At 38.4% G+C, this 17,984-nt stretch overlaps 1 protein-coding gene across 3 annotated transcripts; it reads left to right on the top strand.

The window, feature by feature from the left end:
• The first annotated feature begins 123 nt into the window (after positions 1–123).
• Positions 124–17,837, top strand: rem1 (RAS (RAD and GEM)-like GTP-binding 1). Of its 3 annotated transcripts, XM_005469660.4 has the most exons (7): positions 124–150; positions 253–309; positions 7,114–7,230; positions 11,111–11,490; positions 14,817–14,899; positions 16,872–17,091; positions 17,198–17,837. In XM_005469660.4, exons 4-7 carry the CDS (start codon positions 11,145–11,147, stop codon positions 17,473–17,475), a joined length of 927 nt encoding a protein of 308 aa, XP_005469717.1. In that variant the 5' UTR covers positions 124–150; positions 253–309; positions 7,114–7,230; positions 11,111–11,144; the 3' UTR covers positions 17,476–17,837. The 3 variants fall into 3 exon arrangements, with proteins under 3 accessions (XP_005469717.1, XP_019214657.1, XP_003447717.1); XM_019359112.2 differs by lacking the exon at positions 124–150 and having other exon boundaries at positions 252–309; XM_003447669.5 differs by lacking the exons at positions 124–150; positions 253–309 and adding an exon at positions 5,935–6,113.
• The last annotated feature ends 147 nt before the right edge of the window (positions 17,838–17,984 follow it).

Consider the following 17,984-nt stretch of genomic DNA (forward strand, 5'->3'; position numbering starts at 1 on the left):
CATCTGTGGTTCTGTGTTTAGTTTTCGTTGCTTACTTCCTGTTTTACTTTATTAGTCAGTCGTCTTGTGTTCAGTTGCGATTGTCTTGATTGTGTGCACCTGTGTCTCAGTTCTTCCCTGCTATGTCTAATCCCCAGGAGCCATCAGAGTGTGAGTCCTGTCATTCCTGTGCTCAGTGTTTAAGTATCTGTTATCATCGTTTTGTCCTTGCTGACATTTATGGAATTCTGTGGATTTATTTTGCCATTTCAGTTCATGGATTTTGTAACTCTGGGCCCTGAACTACAAAGCAAGTTCAACATACCAAGGGTATATCTCCATTATCTGTATCCACTGGCCTTAACACTGGCGAACGGTATAAGCAGTCACATGAAACTATTATCAGCTTGCCGAGGCAACCCAGGGTTTTCCCTGCATATTCACATGAAAGTGTTGCAGTGTCTGATAATTTAAAAGGGGCATTTTCGAGAACAGATGACTTCTCCTACACAGAAACTGATTCCTGAGTCGCAACTACTCCAGAGACATTATCAGATGATGATAAAATGGTGAATAAAAAGCTCTAAAGAACATAAAAGATATAATGGTACAACGTAACACTGTTGCAAAAAGGATTTGATGAATGTAAGGAGCTTGTAAAGAAAAGCGACTGAAGGAGCTTCACGGATGAGAACCGAAACCTCTCAAGAAACTTCCAGTTGCTTTTCGTTCCAAGCTCCTTAGATTACTACTGGATGACTGAGAACCTCCACAGGCAATGTGATGAATGCTGCAGAAAATCATTAATCTGGTGATTTAGCACACAAAGTGATAACAATTTAAATTCAACTTAATTAGCCACTATGCTCTCTATGCTATTTATGTCACATGCTAAGGTGGCAGATCCATTTAAACATTGAAGCTTAAATAATACTGCCCCACAGTTTAATAAAGGAGACACAGAAATCATTTTAGTTTGTCAGCATAGCCACCTTCTGACAGTTTTAGTTTTTATTCTCCCAGCTGCAGACTCAGAGATGTTTAAGGGTTTGGAAGATTAAATATAACAAACAGATTTCAAACAAGGCTTGATGTAAGATGAGCAAGTACAACATAGGTGTCATATTTTAAGATACCTAATACTAACATAATACTACTATTTTTAAATTGTTTGCTCCAAATAAATAGAAAAAAAGTCAAATAATAAAGCTCCCTTAGCAGCAACAACTGCAATCAAGCGTTTGCGTTAACTGGCAGTGAGTGTTTTACAGAGCTGTGGAGGAATTTTGGCCTGCTCGTCTTTGCAGAATTGTTGTAATTCAGCCACACTGGAGGGTTCACGAGCATGAACTGACATTTTAAGGTCATGCCACTGCATCTCAAGCAGATTCAGGTCAGGACTTTGACCACCCCACTCCAAAGTCTTATTTTGTTCTTCTTGAGCCATTCAAAGGTGGTCTTGCTGGAGAGTTTTGGATGATTGACCTACTGCAGATTGTCCTACTTCAGCTTGAGGTCAAAACAGACGGCTGGACATTGTCCTTCAGGATGTTTTGGTAGACAGCAGAATTCATGGTTCCATTTACCACAGCAAGTTTCGCAGGTCCTGGGGCAGCAAAACAGCACAAACCATTACAATACCACCACCATATTTTACTCTTGGCTTGATGTTCCTTTTCTGAAATGCTGTGTTAGTTTTATGTCACATGTAATAGAACACACATCTTCCAAAAAGTGTTGCTGTTTGAGATGTTTTAGCCTGCTTCGATTTTTCAGACAGGTTATATTTAAGTGATTTCTTCATTTAATGGGCATAACTAGGTCCATGATTAGGTCCCACAGGGGCCAAGGCTCAGCAAGCCCCAGAACCAGCCATGCACACACAAACAGGTTATTGAGACTATTCGCTCAGTCACTCACTCTCATGCTTTCACACATACACACTCAGCCATTCATGGTAGTTCTTTGGTTTGTCTCTTTTATTTAAATTTAGTGACTTATACAGCTTTCACTTTTATGTTTTGTTTTTCTTTTTTTTTTATATTTACCGTAATTTGATTTGCAGTGTGCCACTGAAGAAACCTATTTAAAAACTCTCCGCTGCTTGATTTCCTCTGACCATGTGGTGGCAGCAAAACTCAATATCTGACTTACTACTAATACTCATTGTCAGTGAAACATATGTACAGCTTGTTTAGTGGAACTAATCTACATGTATACAGACTCTATCTGGAATTTTCGTTAACCAAAGGAAAGGAATTTAGCCAAACAGGTCAATATGATAAACAACACGCAGCTATAAACTTCCAAGTGAAAGCAGAAAAACATTCAACATGTTTCATTTTGTCTCCCAGAAATGTTTGATGATTACTTTATGGTTTACAAAATGTCTCACATAGGATGATTTCAAAGTATAAAGTTAGGATCACTGGGCAGTAACTGTTATTTGACACTTGGATTTGATTTTTATAAAAGGAAAGAAATTAAAGTTAGCTTTATTGTCAGCTCCAATATGAAGAAAATTGTAGAAACATAGAAATAAAAAATACAAAAACCAAAATACACAAAGTCAAATAAGAAACTTAAGACAATAAAATGCCATAAAAAACTGCCTGTAATAGAGTTAGCTGTATATTACAGGTATGAGAATGTCCTTAATGTATGTCACCATTTATGGTAAATATTTGCTTTTTTTCACATTCAGCAAATAAAAGAGATAAATTGATATGAATCAGCTGTTCGCTAAACCTCTAAACCTTGCAGTGCAGGCCTGTCGCCCTCTACAGATTTTCAGCAAAGCAGTGCAAACTGAGCTATCATAACGCTAAAAATCAGGGTGATAAAATGAACCGTATGTTTGTTCTAACATAAACTTCATTTCCGACTAAATAGCTTTTTCTCTTTTTTAGGTTGTGATAGATGCACTTTATTTGCTTTTACAGGTAGTAGCTCTTCTTTAAGAGTTCCCAGTAACTCTTGGAACCTTAGTGGATTATTTTTCTGTAACTTTGAAACTGAAACATAGTTTTAAATGACAAAGAAGTGTCTTAGCTAAGTAAACATTTTGAAAGGAAGCACGTATTTTCCTATTTTTTATGCCATATGTCTTTATTTCCATATTTTCATGAGCATTATCAAGTGTGACGATGTTGACGCTAGATTCCGTTTCATCTCAACATAAGCATAAACTTAAAAAGCATTTAACATTGTGCTTATAGGAAATCCTAACTCAGCCTCTATGAGGCAGATTTACTTCATGCAAACTTTCTATTTACATATCACAAATCGGTGGCAGAAGGACATGAGACACAAGACTGATGATCAGGTATGGAGATCTGCCATATAACAAATTCCCGGACCATGCTTAACAGTAATGATGGCTGGGAAACCCAGTTTAAAATAATCCAGACTGCACGGCACATCACTGGTGTGGGGCAGTCTCAGCACACACACCCTCTGTATGAAGTGTAATAAAATCTAGAACATGCATATGTTTTAGGATTGTTCAAAGATCTAAAGCTTCTGAAAAAAGAACATATTGATATGGTGCAGTTTGCACATGCCTTCCATCCACTGTATACTGTCATTCGATGTGGCTAAAAATAAACATAATGCTAAACTGGTTATAGTAATTTTTTTTACATAGCTAGACCAGTGATTAAATAGTGGACCTCCAGGTATGTACCCATAATGAAGGATTTGTATTACGAGAGTCTGAGAATTCTTCCCCTGGAAAAACTGACATTCACCTTAGATGACAATATCGAGGGATTTAATTAAATCTGGCAACTGGTGGTGGATTCAATCGACCTCTCTGGACTGGAAGTTTTGTACACTGTCTGATGTGACTAAGTCTGGCCATTGACTTCAAAATGGGGCATTTCGTCACTGGGGTACTCTGCTTTGTTATGTACATCCATAGAATCTGCACAACAGGTTAATTGATATCCTGCTGTTTTTAGTCTGAACTGTTAGATTTTTAGTGTTTATTTGTTGATTGTTGGTAAATTTTCCTTTAAAAAGGAGAAGGTTAATAGCCACAACGTAAGGAAAGGTTGTACTGTATGAAGCAAGTCTATTATTTTGATAAAAGCCTGCAAATTAAATTTGTTTTTTAAAGCCCTTTAAAGGCTTTTTGTTTTTAAAACAAGTGGAAACACTGAAAGCTTTCAACCAGCTCATAAAACTAATGATGGCATGAGTCTTCTATGAGCTGTCTACACCTGATTAAAGCCAGATGCAGTTCTCAGCGGATGGCACAATCAAAAAGAGGGGGGAGAAAGGTAGAGTTGTTTTGGTCTCAAATCAGAAATCCATTAGATATGAACTAGCTGACTGATAAAGTTATGAATCAATTGTGTCAGACGTCTGTGCTGTTTAGGAAACTACATTTTAAACAAATGGGAATGCACAGAGAAACTCCTCCTTTTATATTCAAACTCTTAACCTGAGGGGGTGGACAAAAGCTAAACATCTGCGATGTGTTGCGTTTCAGTCAGAACACTCACACTGACACAGAGGAAGTGAATTTTCCATCTCAGCTCATGTGTAAACTATGGGAATCCATTTCTGCCAGAAAAGGTATAAAAAGTTAAGAATAGTGAATACGAAAATATTCATGTTGAATACTTAATTTGAATATGATTTATCCCAATTTTGGCATGCTATTGAAGCTTTACATTTTTAAAATGATTCTTTCATTTCTACACCAAAGATCCTATAATGGTGCGTCCCGTATTCTGGACCAACTGCAAGCAGCGTAAAGATAACTGTTCAATACCAAAGCACAGGGAATTACAGTAGTCCAGACAGGAAGTAACAAATGCATGAATAAATTTTTCTAGGAACTTCAGGTTATTCAAATAAAATGGAAGCAAAAAGCATGACAAATGCAATTAGTCTACTGTCTAATTGCAGATAAGTCTAATGCCTTAAACCCGCTTGTTTCCCACTGACCAGCAGGGGGCGACTCCTCTGGTCTGTTTGTACAGAAGTTTTGTAGCGTAGTGTTTCTAGTGGTTTCTTTTTGATCTTATTCATCTGCGTCCTCCACTCAGTGTTGCCAACTTAGCGACTTTGTCGCTATATTTAGCGAGTTTTCAGACCCCCTAGCGACTTTTTTTCTTTAAAAAGTCGCTAAAAAAAGACGTGAAAGCGCGTATCGCGTTTACTCTCAACAAGCAGCGGGTGCTGTAACACAGCCAGTTCTTCTTTTACTCTTATGCTGTTTTGTGGATCACAAGGTTTAAAACTACTTATAAACACACACACACAAAGTAACTCCACCAGAGTGCCTATTTCGGATCACTTTTGCCAGTCCAAGCCCGGGTAAAGGAGTAGGGTTGGAATTGTGACATTAAAAAAAACAATAATTGCTAAAAGAAATTTAATTTGTAGTTCTAAATAAACTAAATGCATTTAGGACGTTTTTTACTCACTTTATGTCTCTTCCACGGTGTTATTTCTCTCTCCAACAACATAGGTTACAATTATATTAGCATGAATTATGCAAATTAGGTGATGACGTCATTTAGCGACTTCTAGCGACTTTTAGGACAACCAATAGCGATTTTCCTTACTGAGGAGTTGGCAACACTGCCTCCACTACTACTCCATTTGCACCTCTTCCTCCCCACCTTAAGCATCATTCCTGAACTAGTAAAGGTTCTAACAAGAGAAATCCTAGATGAACTTGCTTATTTACTCTTGATATCGTTGGAACTGGTTATCATTTCAGATCAGACATGCGACCCTCCCATCTCCAGACAGCTAACAAGAACCAGCTAAATAACAGCATAAAATTATAAGCTAACATCGTGCCAGCTAACATTAGATCCTAGAATCCTGAACTTTTTTAAGTACTTTTCTCACCAATCCATCTGTCGATCTCCTGCTCCCCCCTCCTGTCACTCAAGAACAAGAGATACTTAAATTCCTCCACTTGGGGCAGGAGCGCGTCCCTGACCTCGACTGCGAACTGTTCCAGTGCGAGCTGGAGGCCATTACGCATTGAAGCCAACAGAACCACATCTGCTAAAAGCAGACATATCCTTAAAAGTTAATTCATCATTTTAACTCACCAGGACTTCTAGCTACTAATCCATACAAAAATCTACTGGCAACTTCATCAACTGGTAGGTAATAATGTGGTATTTTTGTCCCCTGCATGTCAATTTGGATATTTGCATTATGGAATTACCCAAATGGAGCAAACTACAACTTATACTTAGTTTTAGTATGTCGACAGGGTGGTGTCTCAAAACAAATGTAACAGTTTGTGCTCCTACTGTGAATGAACTTGCTGTATTCTGTCAATACATGCAACTTGTTGTGCCTCAAACTACACATTACGAAATTCTTCAGCTGTGACAACATTTTATCACGCAAACACTAAACAATGCCACAACAACATGTGGTTTTACCTGTATTAACTGGAAAAAAAATAGCCTCAGAGCTGAAATATTTTTCTGCTAACCTAAAAATCAGCTGTTTTCATTTCTTAGAAAGGCAGTAAAATTATATCTTCAGTAGTTAGGGAGCTGGTAAATTGCCATTAATAAACTGGTAAATGGACTGGTACTTACATAGCACCTTTCTACTCAGTTTGAGCACTCAAAGCACTTTCTAAGTCTGTTTTATCTACACCTAAGCAGAGTAAAAATAAGCCTGATATTTGGTCTCCTAAGCATCCTTAAATTATTATTTCAATCACAGGATTAAACATGTTTAATATAAGTGTCTACCATTATAACATATGAGAGAAAATAAGAGCAAGTATTATCTGTAGCTTTTATTTCTATGCAACCAGAATTTAAAAAAAAGTTATCATATCAAATGTAAACTAGACTATTCCAACTGAGCTGTTTTGTTACTCCAGACTGTGTCTTTTAGGTCAAACAGGAAGTGACCAAAATGTTTTCCTAAACCGCTCGCCCTCCACACTGATAAAACTCTCTCTCTCAAACACACACACTCACACACACACACACACACACACACTCCCTCCTCAGATATCTGTTTCTCCTCTGCTGTCACTCTGAGACACACACACACATACACACACACTGGGGGAGGTAGATAACCGTGATTCCACTGCTGAATTTTTAACGCTGTTGTGGAACTTTTTTTTTCTAGGCGGGTTACTGTGGCACCAGGGTACTGTTACACTGACAGAGTCAGAGAGACAGGGTTCAGTTCAGTTCTGTTGTTTACTGAAGCTGGACGGAAGCAGCTGTGCATGGAGTGTATATGGTAAGTCTATCTATCTATCTATCTATAGACATACTGTGTGTTTTGTCCTGTTTTTAGCTGTTAGCCTTATAATAAACGAGTTTTAGATATTTCATTCAAAAAAACTTCACCTTCAGAGCTAAAATCACGTTTGAAATAGTTCTCATTCTTTCAGTTTGTTTGGTTTGCTTTAAGTAAAACCAAATAATGTTGTTCATCATCTCTTATTAACTAGTCAAGTACAGTTATTTGGTCTATTATATTGTATGTATTACATGAGCGATTTGTTACTGCTCATCCTTAGCTTCAAGTTTATCAGTTTTGTAGGACTGGTGATGCTCTAACTTTTTAATTGCAACCAGCAGCTTTCACCTGGTCTGCCTGGCCTTCACCACCACTAACTGTTGTACTTGGCACCTTTAAATGTGTTAATTATTCATTATAGGAGGGTTTTTGTGTGTCTCTGCTCTCTGGTGCATAGGAGAAGTCGCTTTTGGTTCCTTCTTTGATCTCTAGCTATATTTTGGAACTGGGACCTAAGTTTGACATTTTCCAGAAGGTTTCTTGAGTTTATATGTTTTTAAGTTTGTAATTTTGAATCAGTTTAAGTGATTCGGATCCCCATCTGTGATGTTTGTTATAATAGTATTCAATTTCTCAATGCGTTTGTTTTCCCAGAGAAATCAAATTAAAAAAATTTTTAGGTTTCTTTAACTCATTTTCACACAAAGAATGACATGACTGAATGAAATGCATGAAGTATTGTGTATGATGGTGATACATGACACCACAGAATACATGGAAATGTAATGAAGGTGTAAATTTTGTCTGAAACTGCACTCATTGTACAAATTGTTCACAAATTTCTTAATTGGCAAGGGGATGTTATTTGTTGTGTTGTTCCCTAGCAAAGTTGTTTCTTCTGTACATAAATCAGTGAGTGAGGTCACTCAGACACCACTTCAGAAGTGCATTTATAAAAAAAAAAAAACCTACATCAAAACAAACACTATTTAAGGTTAGCTCAGCAGCTATCTGTCCACAGCAAAGTTATCACATTCTGAGTCCTTCTATGGCCTTGCAATCTTTTAATAATCCCTAAAGATAATCAACTGTACTTTTAGCTTTTAATTTACTGGCATGCAGACATATACCCTGTATATAAATGATGGCCATAGTCCACTCACTAACTTGTGGATACCTATTTTTAAGCAACAAGGTGAGCTTTTGGGCCGTCATGATCATAGGTTTTTTAAAGAACATGTCAGGGGCGAGGGGTGGACACCACTGAGAACGAAGTACTTTTGAAAACTTGCTGAATGAAAATCATGTTGGCATAAATTAGACTTTAAATTAGCCATCGAGCCATCATGTGTCGTCGTCACATGATGTAAGCTGCAGGTTAATTTTCTTCTGCACTTTATACAGCATACAATCACATTTATTTTTTAAAATCAAAGCAGTGGTGCCCTGCTGGCCATTAGAAAAAAATCCAGATATAAAGTTCTCATGAATTGGCATCACCTTTCTGATGTGTAGGCTCTTTCTATGCATTCACTGGCCATTGTATTAGGTACACCTTTTCACCCACTCAAATATCTAATCAGCCAATCACATAGCAGTCAACATCAGAAGAAAGGTCATTTAAGTGCCTTTAATGCAGCATGGTTGTTTGTGCCAGATTGTCTAGTTTAAGTATTTTGGAGACTACTGATCTACAGGAATTGAATGGTCTGCTGTGGGTCTCTGGACAAAAATACCTTGTTAATGTCTGAGGTCAGAGGAGAAACAACTCAAATAAACACTAGTTACAACAACATGCAAATTCGCATCCCATTGAATCTTGAAGCAGATGAGTTGTAAAAGCACAAGACCACACCAAGTGCCACACCTGTCAGCTAAGAAGAGGAAATGGAGCCTAAAATTTGAACACGTTCACCAAAGTTGTAGAGTAAAAGACTGGAATAACATTTTCTGGTCCGGTGAATCAGGGTTTCTGCTACGACTTTTGGATGCAGGCTCAGAATTTGGCGTAAACAATATGAAACCCTACATCCATACTGGTTTGTATTACCAGTTCAGGCTGGTGGTAGTATGGTTGTGATGGTACAAGGGGTGTTTTCTTTGCACACTTAGGCCTCTTAGTACCGAGCATTGTTAAAACAGCACAGCCTACCTAAGTAGTAGAGCTGGGCGATATAAGATTTTTTCATATCACGATATGTTTTTTTCATTTCAGGCGATAACGATATATATCACGATATAAGCCAAATAACTATATTTGTAAGATTTAAATGTGCCATTGCTCACAAGTAAAATGTGAAATAATCAGCAGCTTGTTTTGATTTAAATATTTATTTCCCATAATAAGTTCAACAGGGCAGATGTACTTAAGGAACATGAGGCTTCAGTTTCAGATAAATAAAGGCAAATATTGCAAACTACACAAAAGGCAGCCGCTAAAGCGTTTAAGTTTCAAAATATAACAAACAAAACAGACCACTAAATTGTCAATTCCACATAGAAACAAAATATTAATTCTAAAAATAAATCTTAGTTTGTTTTACAGAAGAACAGACAAAATTGACTAACTTTTGTTAATATCAAATAAACTGAGAACTAAAAGGAAATTCTCAATCTCTCCTTGTTGTATAGCTTAGCTATTACCTCAATTAGCTGCTTGAATCCTTCATTTTCGAACGTGTTTATTGGTAGCATGTCTTTAGCATGACGGTAGGCTATGGCATTCGTTATGTCGCTATGTCTCTTAGCTTTTTTGTCATATGGTAAGACGCTGGAGAAAGCCGACTCAATTGACTGTTGCTGCTTCGCAGGGATTCTCCTGGTTGTTTTCGATGACGAATTAGCGCTTTTAGTCTACAGAACTTCTCTGGCCCTTCCTTTCGACAATCTCTCCGGCATTGGAACCGTCATCTGTGTTCTCTTCGGTAGCCTGATCACCTAAGCTCTCGGTTGATTTTTCTCTAGTGGGCACACTCATTTTCTCCATTACCCGGCCAGCACGGCGGCTGGCTGCTTCCCAAACAAATACACATGTGCGGCTTGGCACTTGTGCTGTACGTAACAAGTCACATGAGGTGACGCTGCGGCTGTGATTGGTTCGGCTATGCGCTACTTAATTTGGATTGGCTGTGCTTTCTTTTTTTTTTAAGACAGGAAGAGAGAGAGATGAGGTCTATCGCAATAGTTTCATTTTTCTATCGAGAAAAAGTTATTTCGCAATACATATCGTTATCGTTCTATCGCCCAGCTCTACTAAGTAGGCAAAAACGGAAGTTCAATCTGGTACTAGCAAGGTGTACCTAATAAACTGTCTAAGTGTAGTCTATAGTATCTTCACTAGAAACTGAAGCACTACTGCTAAAATCTACCATCAGTGAAATGAATGAAGTTAGAGATGAATTTGTATATATTGTTTCTGTTTTTTGTCACCGTATAATCCAATAATACAGCTGAGCTCTGAGAATTCAGATCAACTAAATAAACTTTTTGTCCTCTCTACAATATATCCTGACCACCATAACTTCCCCAGCTGTCACTGCCATAATCCCTCTGGATACACTTGTGGAGGTCAGTCTATAAAACCAGGCAGGAAATCCGGAGAACACAGTCACGCTCTCCTTTTGAAATACTGCTATTTATTTAACCTTTTATTTAACAAGGAAATCTCTGTTGCTTTATTATGCATTTTATAGTGTAGAGTAGTTAACATTATGCCACAAAAAAAGACTACACTTTTAGCAGACTGTGGCATCACTGTGGCAAAACCAGAGGTGGTTATTTGGGAAAGACAACAAATTGCCTCTCTGAAAAAGTTTGCAAGGACCTTTTTGGACCAGATTTTCCTCCGAACCATTAACAGTCTTATTTCCTCCCTCAGGCCCATCCTGTCCTAATGCCTTTACCGTAGGAACATGACCCTCAACACCCAGAGAGAGAAGGAGCCCCTCCAAAGGCGAGGCAGCACGCCAATTCATCCCCTTTACCAGCAACCACCTTGGATCCCCAGCAGCACCCAACCCAACCCAGAGCAGCCCCGTCCCCAGCGCATCCACCCCCCTCTGGGACAGTCAGCGTCCTACCACCCTGGAGACAAGTCCCTCCATTACCGTGCCCAGTGGAGTTCAGACTCTGATGATGACTCACAGAGTGATTCGGACTGTGTTTACAGAGTGGTGTTGCTTGGTGATCATGGAGTCGGAAAGACTAGCCTTGCAGGAATCTTTGCCGGGATCACAGACAAGGATGAACAACCTGGAGGTGGGACATTATGAGTGCTTGTTTTTTAAGTGCCTGGTGGTCATTACATCTAAATCGTCGCACTTACTGATAGTTTTTATAATAATAATAATAATTATTATTATTATTATTATTATTGTTATTATTATTATTAGTAGTAGTAGTAGTGGTAGTAGTATAGGTGTTGTTTAATTTAGTTAACAGGGTTAAAGTTTCCCAAAAAATGATGCCCAAAAAAACGGAAAATGATGGACCTAACACCTTTAGAAAAGACGTTCAATATGGTACGGAAAGAACATCTAGATTATTTAAAATAAAGCCCTTTATAAACACTTTAGGCTTAAAAAATAAACTATTTCACTTCAGTGCATATATTCAGGGTATTTTACAGGTAGGGTGCTCCAGTCTTCTTGGAGAACTTGTCAGAGGATTCAAGCAGTCTCACTGTTTTCATTGTCTTCATATGATCCCAGACTAACTCCATGATGTTAACTCAGCCCTATAAGCACAAATGGAGATGTTACCCTTTGCTGCGCAATACCATAATGTCAAATCAAAAATGCTGCAAAGCTTTAGCACAAGCCACAGATATGTTAACTGACAACTGACTCTGTATAAATAGAAATTAGCCAAAAGGATCCCTTACCACAGACCATTTTTAACCACGCTTTCACAATGTATTGTACTTTTCACACTCAGACTCAGTGCACGGTGGATGAGCACGGACTTTCTGTCTCTGACTTTGTTGTGAGATCAACCTTGGCTGGCCTGAAATTGATCATCTCTTCTGTCACGTGTTGACTGGCCTCAGGCCATAATTGATAAGCTGCATCGATCCGGTGATAGTCTGACGTGATGTGAGGCGCAGAGTCTGTCTGGTGTTTTCAGAATGGCCATACATCCATGGGTTTACATGTTTTGTTTTGTTTTTGTTACTTTTGTTTTTTGTTGTTGGTTATTCAGTGATTGGCCTTTTTTATCATTTCAAACTGATCTTTTATTTGCCTCTAATATCCATATAATTTGTGCCTAATTCTTTGATTTTCAGAGAAATGAATGCAAAAAGGGCTTCTTTTCTGAGTAATTTATAGCACAGACATTACAGAGTATTATTCCAACGAAACATACAGAACATTTTGAAACATTAACATTTTGGCTTTTTTTCTGTTTCATTTTTATGTGGGTTTTATGTGCTGTCACGGTTTACCTTATTGTTGTCACTTTTTGGTCCACCATGTTGTTTATTATTTTAGTCATAGCTCTAGGGATAACAGAGATGGTCAGCTGCATCCATCGGTGCTCCACTTTGGTTCAAACTAAAATCTCTGGTCTAGATTTGGGTGATCTCTCTATAGTCCAGTCAACACTGAGACCGGGGGACAGGTTCAGGCTCACGTTCATGTTGCATAGTGTGTGACCCATACACAAAAAAGAAGCAGTACTGCTGCTGCAGCCTTATGTTCCAAAAAGGACAAAGAGGACAAACTAAATGTTACTGGTAAGAAAAAGAAAAACAGCCAAGGGAGTTTATTTCCCCCTTCAAACATAAAAAGAAAAAAAATACACCATCAGGAGAATCTCCAGCTTGTTCACCTACAGCCTAATTTCTGAGCGTAGCTTGACACATATTAGTTGAACATCTAACTTTCGCCTGCATTTTTTTCCTCTTTGCTTTCTTTACTGCTGCTTTTGCATACGTGCAAAATGGAACAACTGTCCACCCTAGACACACAGCTCAGTTTTTCACACATCCAATGAAAAAGAAGTTGAGGAGAGGTTATAGACTAGCATTTCTGAAAATGCACAATTCCCTGCATTGCCCTCTAATTCAATATCAACCACTAGATTGTGTTTTATAGATCAGTGTTGCTGCTCACACACATTAATTTCAAAGAGGGCAGAGCTGCAACATCAGTGTGTTGTGTTGTGAATACAGTGCTATGAAAAAGTATTTGACGCTTCCCGATTTGTTTTTTCCCCCTCATTTTATCACAAATGTTTCAGATCATCAAACAAATTTTTATATTAGACAAAGATACAAAATGCAGTTTTTAAATGATGATTTTATTTATTAAGGGAAAAAACTAGCCCAACCTACCTGGCCCACTGTAAAAAAGTAAAACTTAGTAGCTGGTTGTGCCACCTCTGGCAAGTACTGCAATCGAATGTTTGCAATAACTGACAATGAGATTTTCACATCTCTGTGGAGGCATTTTGGCCTAATCCCCTTGTAAAATTGTTTAGGTTTTCCAGCGTGGATTTGATTGACGAAGCCACACTTGCTGGTGTGTTCTTGATCATTGTCCTGCTCAGTTGCACTTGAGTGTCAGGGCACAAGCTTGATAGCCAAACATTCTCATTCAGGAATTTCTGATAGAGAGCAGAATTCATGGTTCCATCAATTACGGCAAGTTGTCCAAGTTGTCCTGAAGCAAAGCAGCCCCAGACCACCACACTACCCTCACATTTGTCTGTCTGTTGGTATGATGATCTCATGAAATGCTGTTATTTTTATGCCACAATGCTCAACTTTTGTCTTGTCAGTCCAGAGAATGTTTTCCCAAAGTCTTTAGGACCATCAAGATGTGAGACAAGCTTGTGTGTTCTCTATGATTAGCAGTAGTTTTTGCCTTAGAGTTTTCCCATGGATGTCTTTAAGTCTCTTTCTGACTTCTGAATCATGAAATCTGACCCTAACTGAGCCAAGTGAGGCCTATAGTTTTATTAGATGTTGTTTTGGGTTCTTTTGTGATCTTCTGGATAAGTCGCTGATCTGCTCTTGGAGTAATTTTGGTAGGCCGGTCACTCCTAGGAAGTTTCTCCATGTATGGATATTAGCTCTCACCGCAGATCAATAGAGTCGCAAAGCTTTAGAAATGGTTTCACGCCTTCCCAGACCGACAGATGAAGGACTTTGTTTCTCAGATATTCTTGAGTTTCTTTTGATGGTGGCATGGTGTGTTGGTTTAGATCGTTTAGCCTACTTTACTTCATTAAACAGATTTTATTTAAGCAATTTCTTGACTCAACAGGTCTGACTGTAATCACTGATTTATCAAGGAGGGCAATTACTTTCACACGGGGCTGGATAGGTTTAGATAAGTTTTGAACAAAGGAGCAAATACTTTTTCACAGCCCTGTAGGTGCTGATATCCTTTAGCCACAGCTGGTCTTCTGTACTTTCAGTGCCAATTAGCAAGTGTCAGCATGCAAACACGCTAAAATGCTAAACAAAATAAAAACCGACATGTGAGCGTGTTAGCATGCCGATCACAGCGTGTAGCTCAAAGCACCAATAAGTCAGTAGATTCTCAAACCTGTCTTCTTGTATTTATTATATGTTACAGAAGACACATATGAGAGGACACTGACAGTAGATGGAGAGGAAACCACGCTCATCGTCATGGACAACTGGGAGAACGACAAACTGGTACAGTGTGTTAGTGTGTTAATGTCAATTTAGTAACTAAAACTAAAAAAAGCACATTTGATTTATATCACTCATTGAAAAGTGCTTTTCAATAAAATGATTTTACATAAAAAACAATAAGGAGCCTAAAAAAAATCATGCTACATACATTACATAAAATAACATATCCTCTAACCAAAATTGCAGATATCAGCAGTTTCTAAAAGATGAACAAAAACAAAACTTATTTAAAGACAGTAACAGAGTCTTGAAATTACAGCAAAGGCACCAGTGATCTGGAAGTAGGCCTTAATGATCTGGACGTAACATGTCTACCACATACAGCCTGGCCGTACATGACCATTTAAGGTTTTAAATATAAATAGTGCAACTTTACACTGGATTCTGTAGTGCACAGTGAGCCAGTGCAAGGCTGCCAACGCTGGAGTAATGTGATCTCTCTTTTTTGTCCCAGTCATTAATCTGGCTGCAGCATTTTGAACTAATTGCAGACCAGCAAGAGATGATTGACTAACTCTAGTATACAATGCATTAAAGTAGTCCAGTCTACAGGTAACAAAAGCATGCATAACCCTTTGCAGATCTAGTGGTTTAAAAAAACAACAACAAGATTTTAGTCTGGAGAATGTTCTGAGCTGAAAGAAAGTTTTTAACCACAGCATTGATTTGTTTGTTGAATTTCCCATTTTTGTCAAAGATTTTTCCAACGCTTTTAACCTCCATTTCATTAAAAGGGTAGTCAAAGATACCAGGTTATCCTTTAACCTCTCAGTAAAAGTGGAGAGACAAACAATATGATCTCTGTACTGGACTCACTCAGCTGCAGAAAGCTGAGACATCCCAATTTTCTATACCCAAAATGCCCTTATTGAGCCTTATTGTGGTACAGTGAAGGTAAATACTGCTGCAAGTTATCTGCACGACAGTGAAAAAAGATATTATACTGACAATAAAACTAAGAGATTTAAAAAAAACTAGCAATGTGTACCTACAAAACAAACTAGACCCACAATGAATAGGAAATGTCTTTAGTTGCAGTCTGGTCAAATTTGGTAGCACAACCAGCTTTTGTGAATCTGTTCATTAAGATGAGGATGTCAGTATTACTGTGTTTCAAATGTTTCCATTGTTTGGTTGTTTTTTGGATTGCTCTGAACTCCTTAAATCATTTGATCTCACAGAAAAACACTACGCTACAAACACTACATTTTATTTAAAAAAAAAATAATTGTGGAAACTAAGTGACAGTTTGAAACTAAACTGAACTCAAAACCTTGGTGTGTCTGTGTCTTACAGAGTAAGACTGTAGGGCAGGCCAGGAAATTTACAGTGTGTGAATCTCTGGGTTTCACAGCCACATAAAAAACAATAACAATGGTAGTGGTCTGTGTCTAGATCATAATATTTTTTAAAAAACAAACATAAACTTGTCACTTTGACGCAGCAAAATGAATTTTACCAAAAGAAATAGGATATGGTTGATAAAAAAAACTACCACAAAAACTAAACATTTCAGGGTGTGCACAAATACAAATAATATGAATACATGTGTCAGTAAGTTTGTTTGGTTTTGGGGTTTTTTTACTTTTAATGTGAAATTCAGAACAAAGTGTTCTGTTGGAGCAAATTTCATGACCAAATTTAACAAACATGTTTTGCATGACCTAAAACTTACTAAAAACCCTGTACAATAAAGTTCTTTCTACCTTGGTACCATAAAAAAATAATTCTTGAGCTGCAAAGCAGTATAATTTATAGTAGCTATTTGCATAGCTCTCTGGTTATGCGTAGAGGATTATGAGTTAAACCAGTGCAGGGGCTACAGACATGTGTGCAGTCGAAGTCCTCCAAAAAGCTGGACAACTTTGTCCAGCACATGCAGCTTAAGAAGTAGGCATTCATTATGTGAGTATTCACAAAGAAGCTGATAACATCTGATTTAAAGTCTGGGTTCAACCTTCTCTGTGTTTAGGTTTCCTGTCAGGAGGGGGAGGATGGCCCCTCTCACAACGACTGTCTGAAGGTGGGGAGTGCTTACGTCATCGTCTACTCGGTCACCGACCGCTCAAGCTTTGATTCTGCTGCTGAGCTCCGCATCACGCTCCGACGTACCCGCCAGGCCGAAAACCTTCCCATCATCCTCGTAGGAAACAAGAGTGACTTAGTCCGGTCGAGAGAAGTTGCTGTGGAAGGTGGAGTGCAAGTGCAAGACGTACATAAAAACGCATAAAAACAACAAAAGTACTAATAATGAATTCATGCTAATATATTAATATGTCTGTGTGCATTTTTCCCCAGAGGGCCGAGCATGTGCGGTCGTGTTTGACTGCAAATTCATTGAGACGTCAGCGTCGCTTCAGCACAACGTGACCGAGCTATTTGAGGGCGTGGTCCGGCAGATCCGCCTTCGTCGAGACAGCACCGAGGCCATTCAACGCAGGCGCTCCGTTTATAAACGGAAAGAGAGCCTCACTTGTAAGGCCCGGCGCTTCCTGGACCGACTGGTGGCACGCAACAACCAGCGCATGGCAGTGAAAGTGCGGTCCAAGAGCTGCCACGACTTGGCCGTTCTGTGAATTTGTCTGTTCGCCAGGAAGTGTGTTGACTCACTGGAGCTCTCTCTGGTCGTGATAATGTGGACATTAGTGTCTGTGGTGATTCTAACGCTCAGCGCCAGACACGTTCAGCAGCGACACAGCAGACAGTAACATAGTCACTGTGATCATGTTTGAGCATCTGGTGTTAACATTTGTAACAGCAGGTGACTTAAATATTGAGATACCAAACAGTTAAGTGTTCAATGTTCATTGTGAGAGCGTGTTCAGTGTGTGTGGATCATGTAATGTAGTTTCCACTGTGTCGCGTGTGTTGTTTTCCTGAGGTTTTGACTGTTTTTAGTTCCCCACTGTGCAGAATAAAGTCTTAATTAAGTCTTAAAGGAATAGTATTCTCAAAATCACATTTTTCACAAAGAACATGTTATTTATATGATATTATTTATAATAACGTCATATTTGTTTCCAAGTTAACGGCTTTTTTGAAAATTATTTGATTTTACTAACTGCTTTTTGTTTCTATTTTTTAA

This window comes from Oreochromis niloticus, linkage group LG5, assembly GCF_001858045.2.
Source record: "Oreochromis niloticus isolate F11D_XX linkage group LG5, O_niloticus_UMD_NMBU, whole genome shotgun sequence".
Taxonomy (NCBI): domain Eukaryota; kingdom Metazoa; phylum Chordata; class Actinopteri; order Cichliformes; family Cichlidae; genus Oreochromis; species Oreochromis niloticus.

Excerpts from the sequence above, each read along its gene's own strand:
- rem1 (XM_005469660.4), top strand. The coding sequence starts at position 11,145 with ATGACCCTCAACACCCAGAGAGAGAAGGAGCCCCTCCAAAGGCGAGGC. Across the intron at positions 11,491-14,816 it reads CAAGGATGAACAACCTGGAG|AAGACACATATGAGAGGACA; the intron begins GTGGGACATTAT and ends TATATGTTACAG. Across the intron at positions 14,900-16,871 it reads ACTGGGAGAACGACAAACTG|GTTTCCTGTCAGGAGGGGGA; the intron begins GTACAGTGTGTT and ends CTCTGTGTTTAG.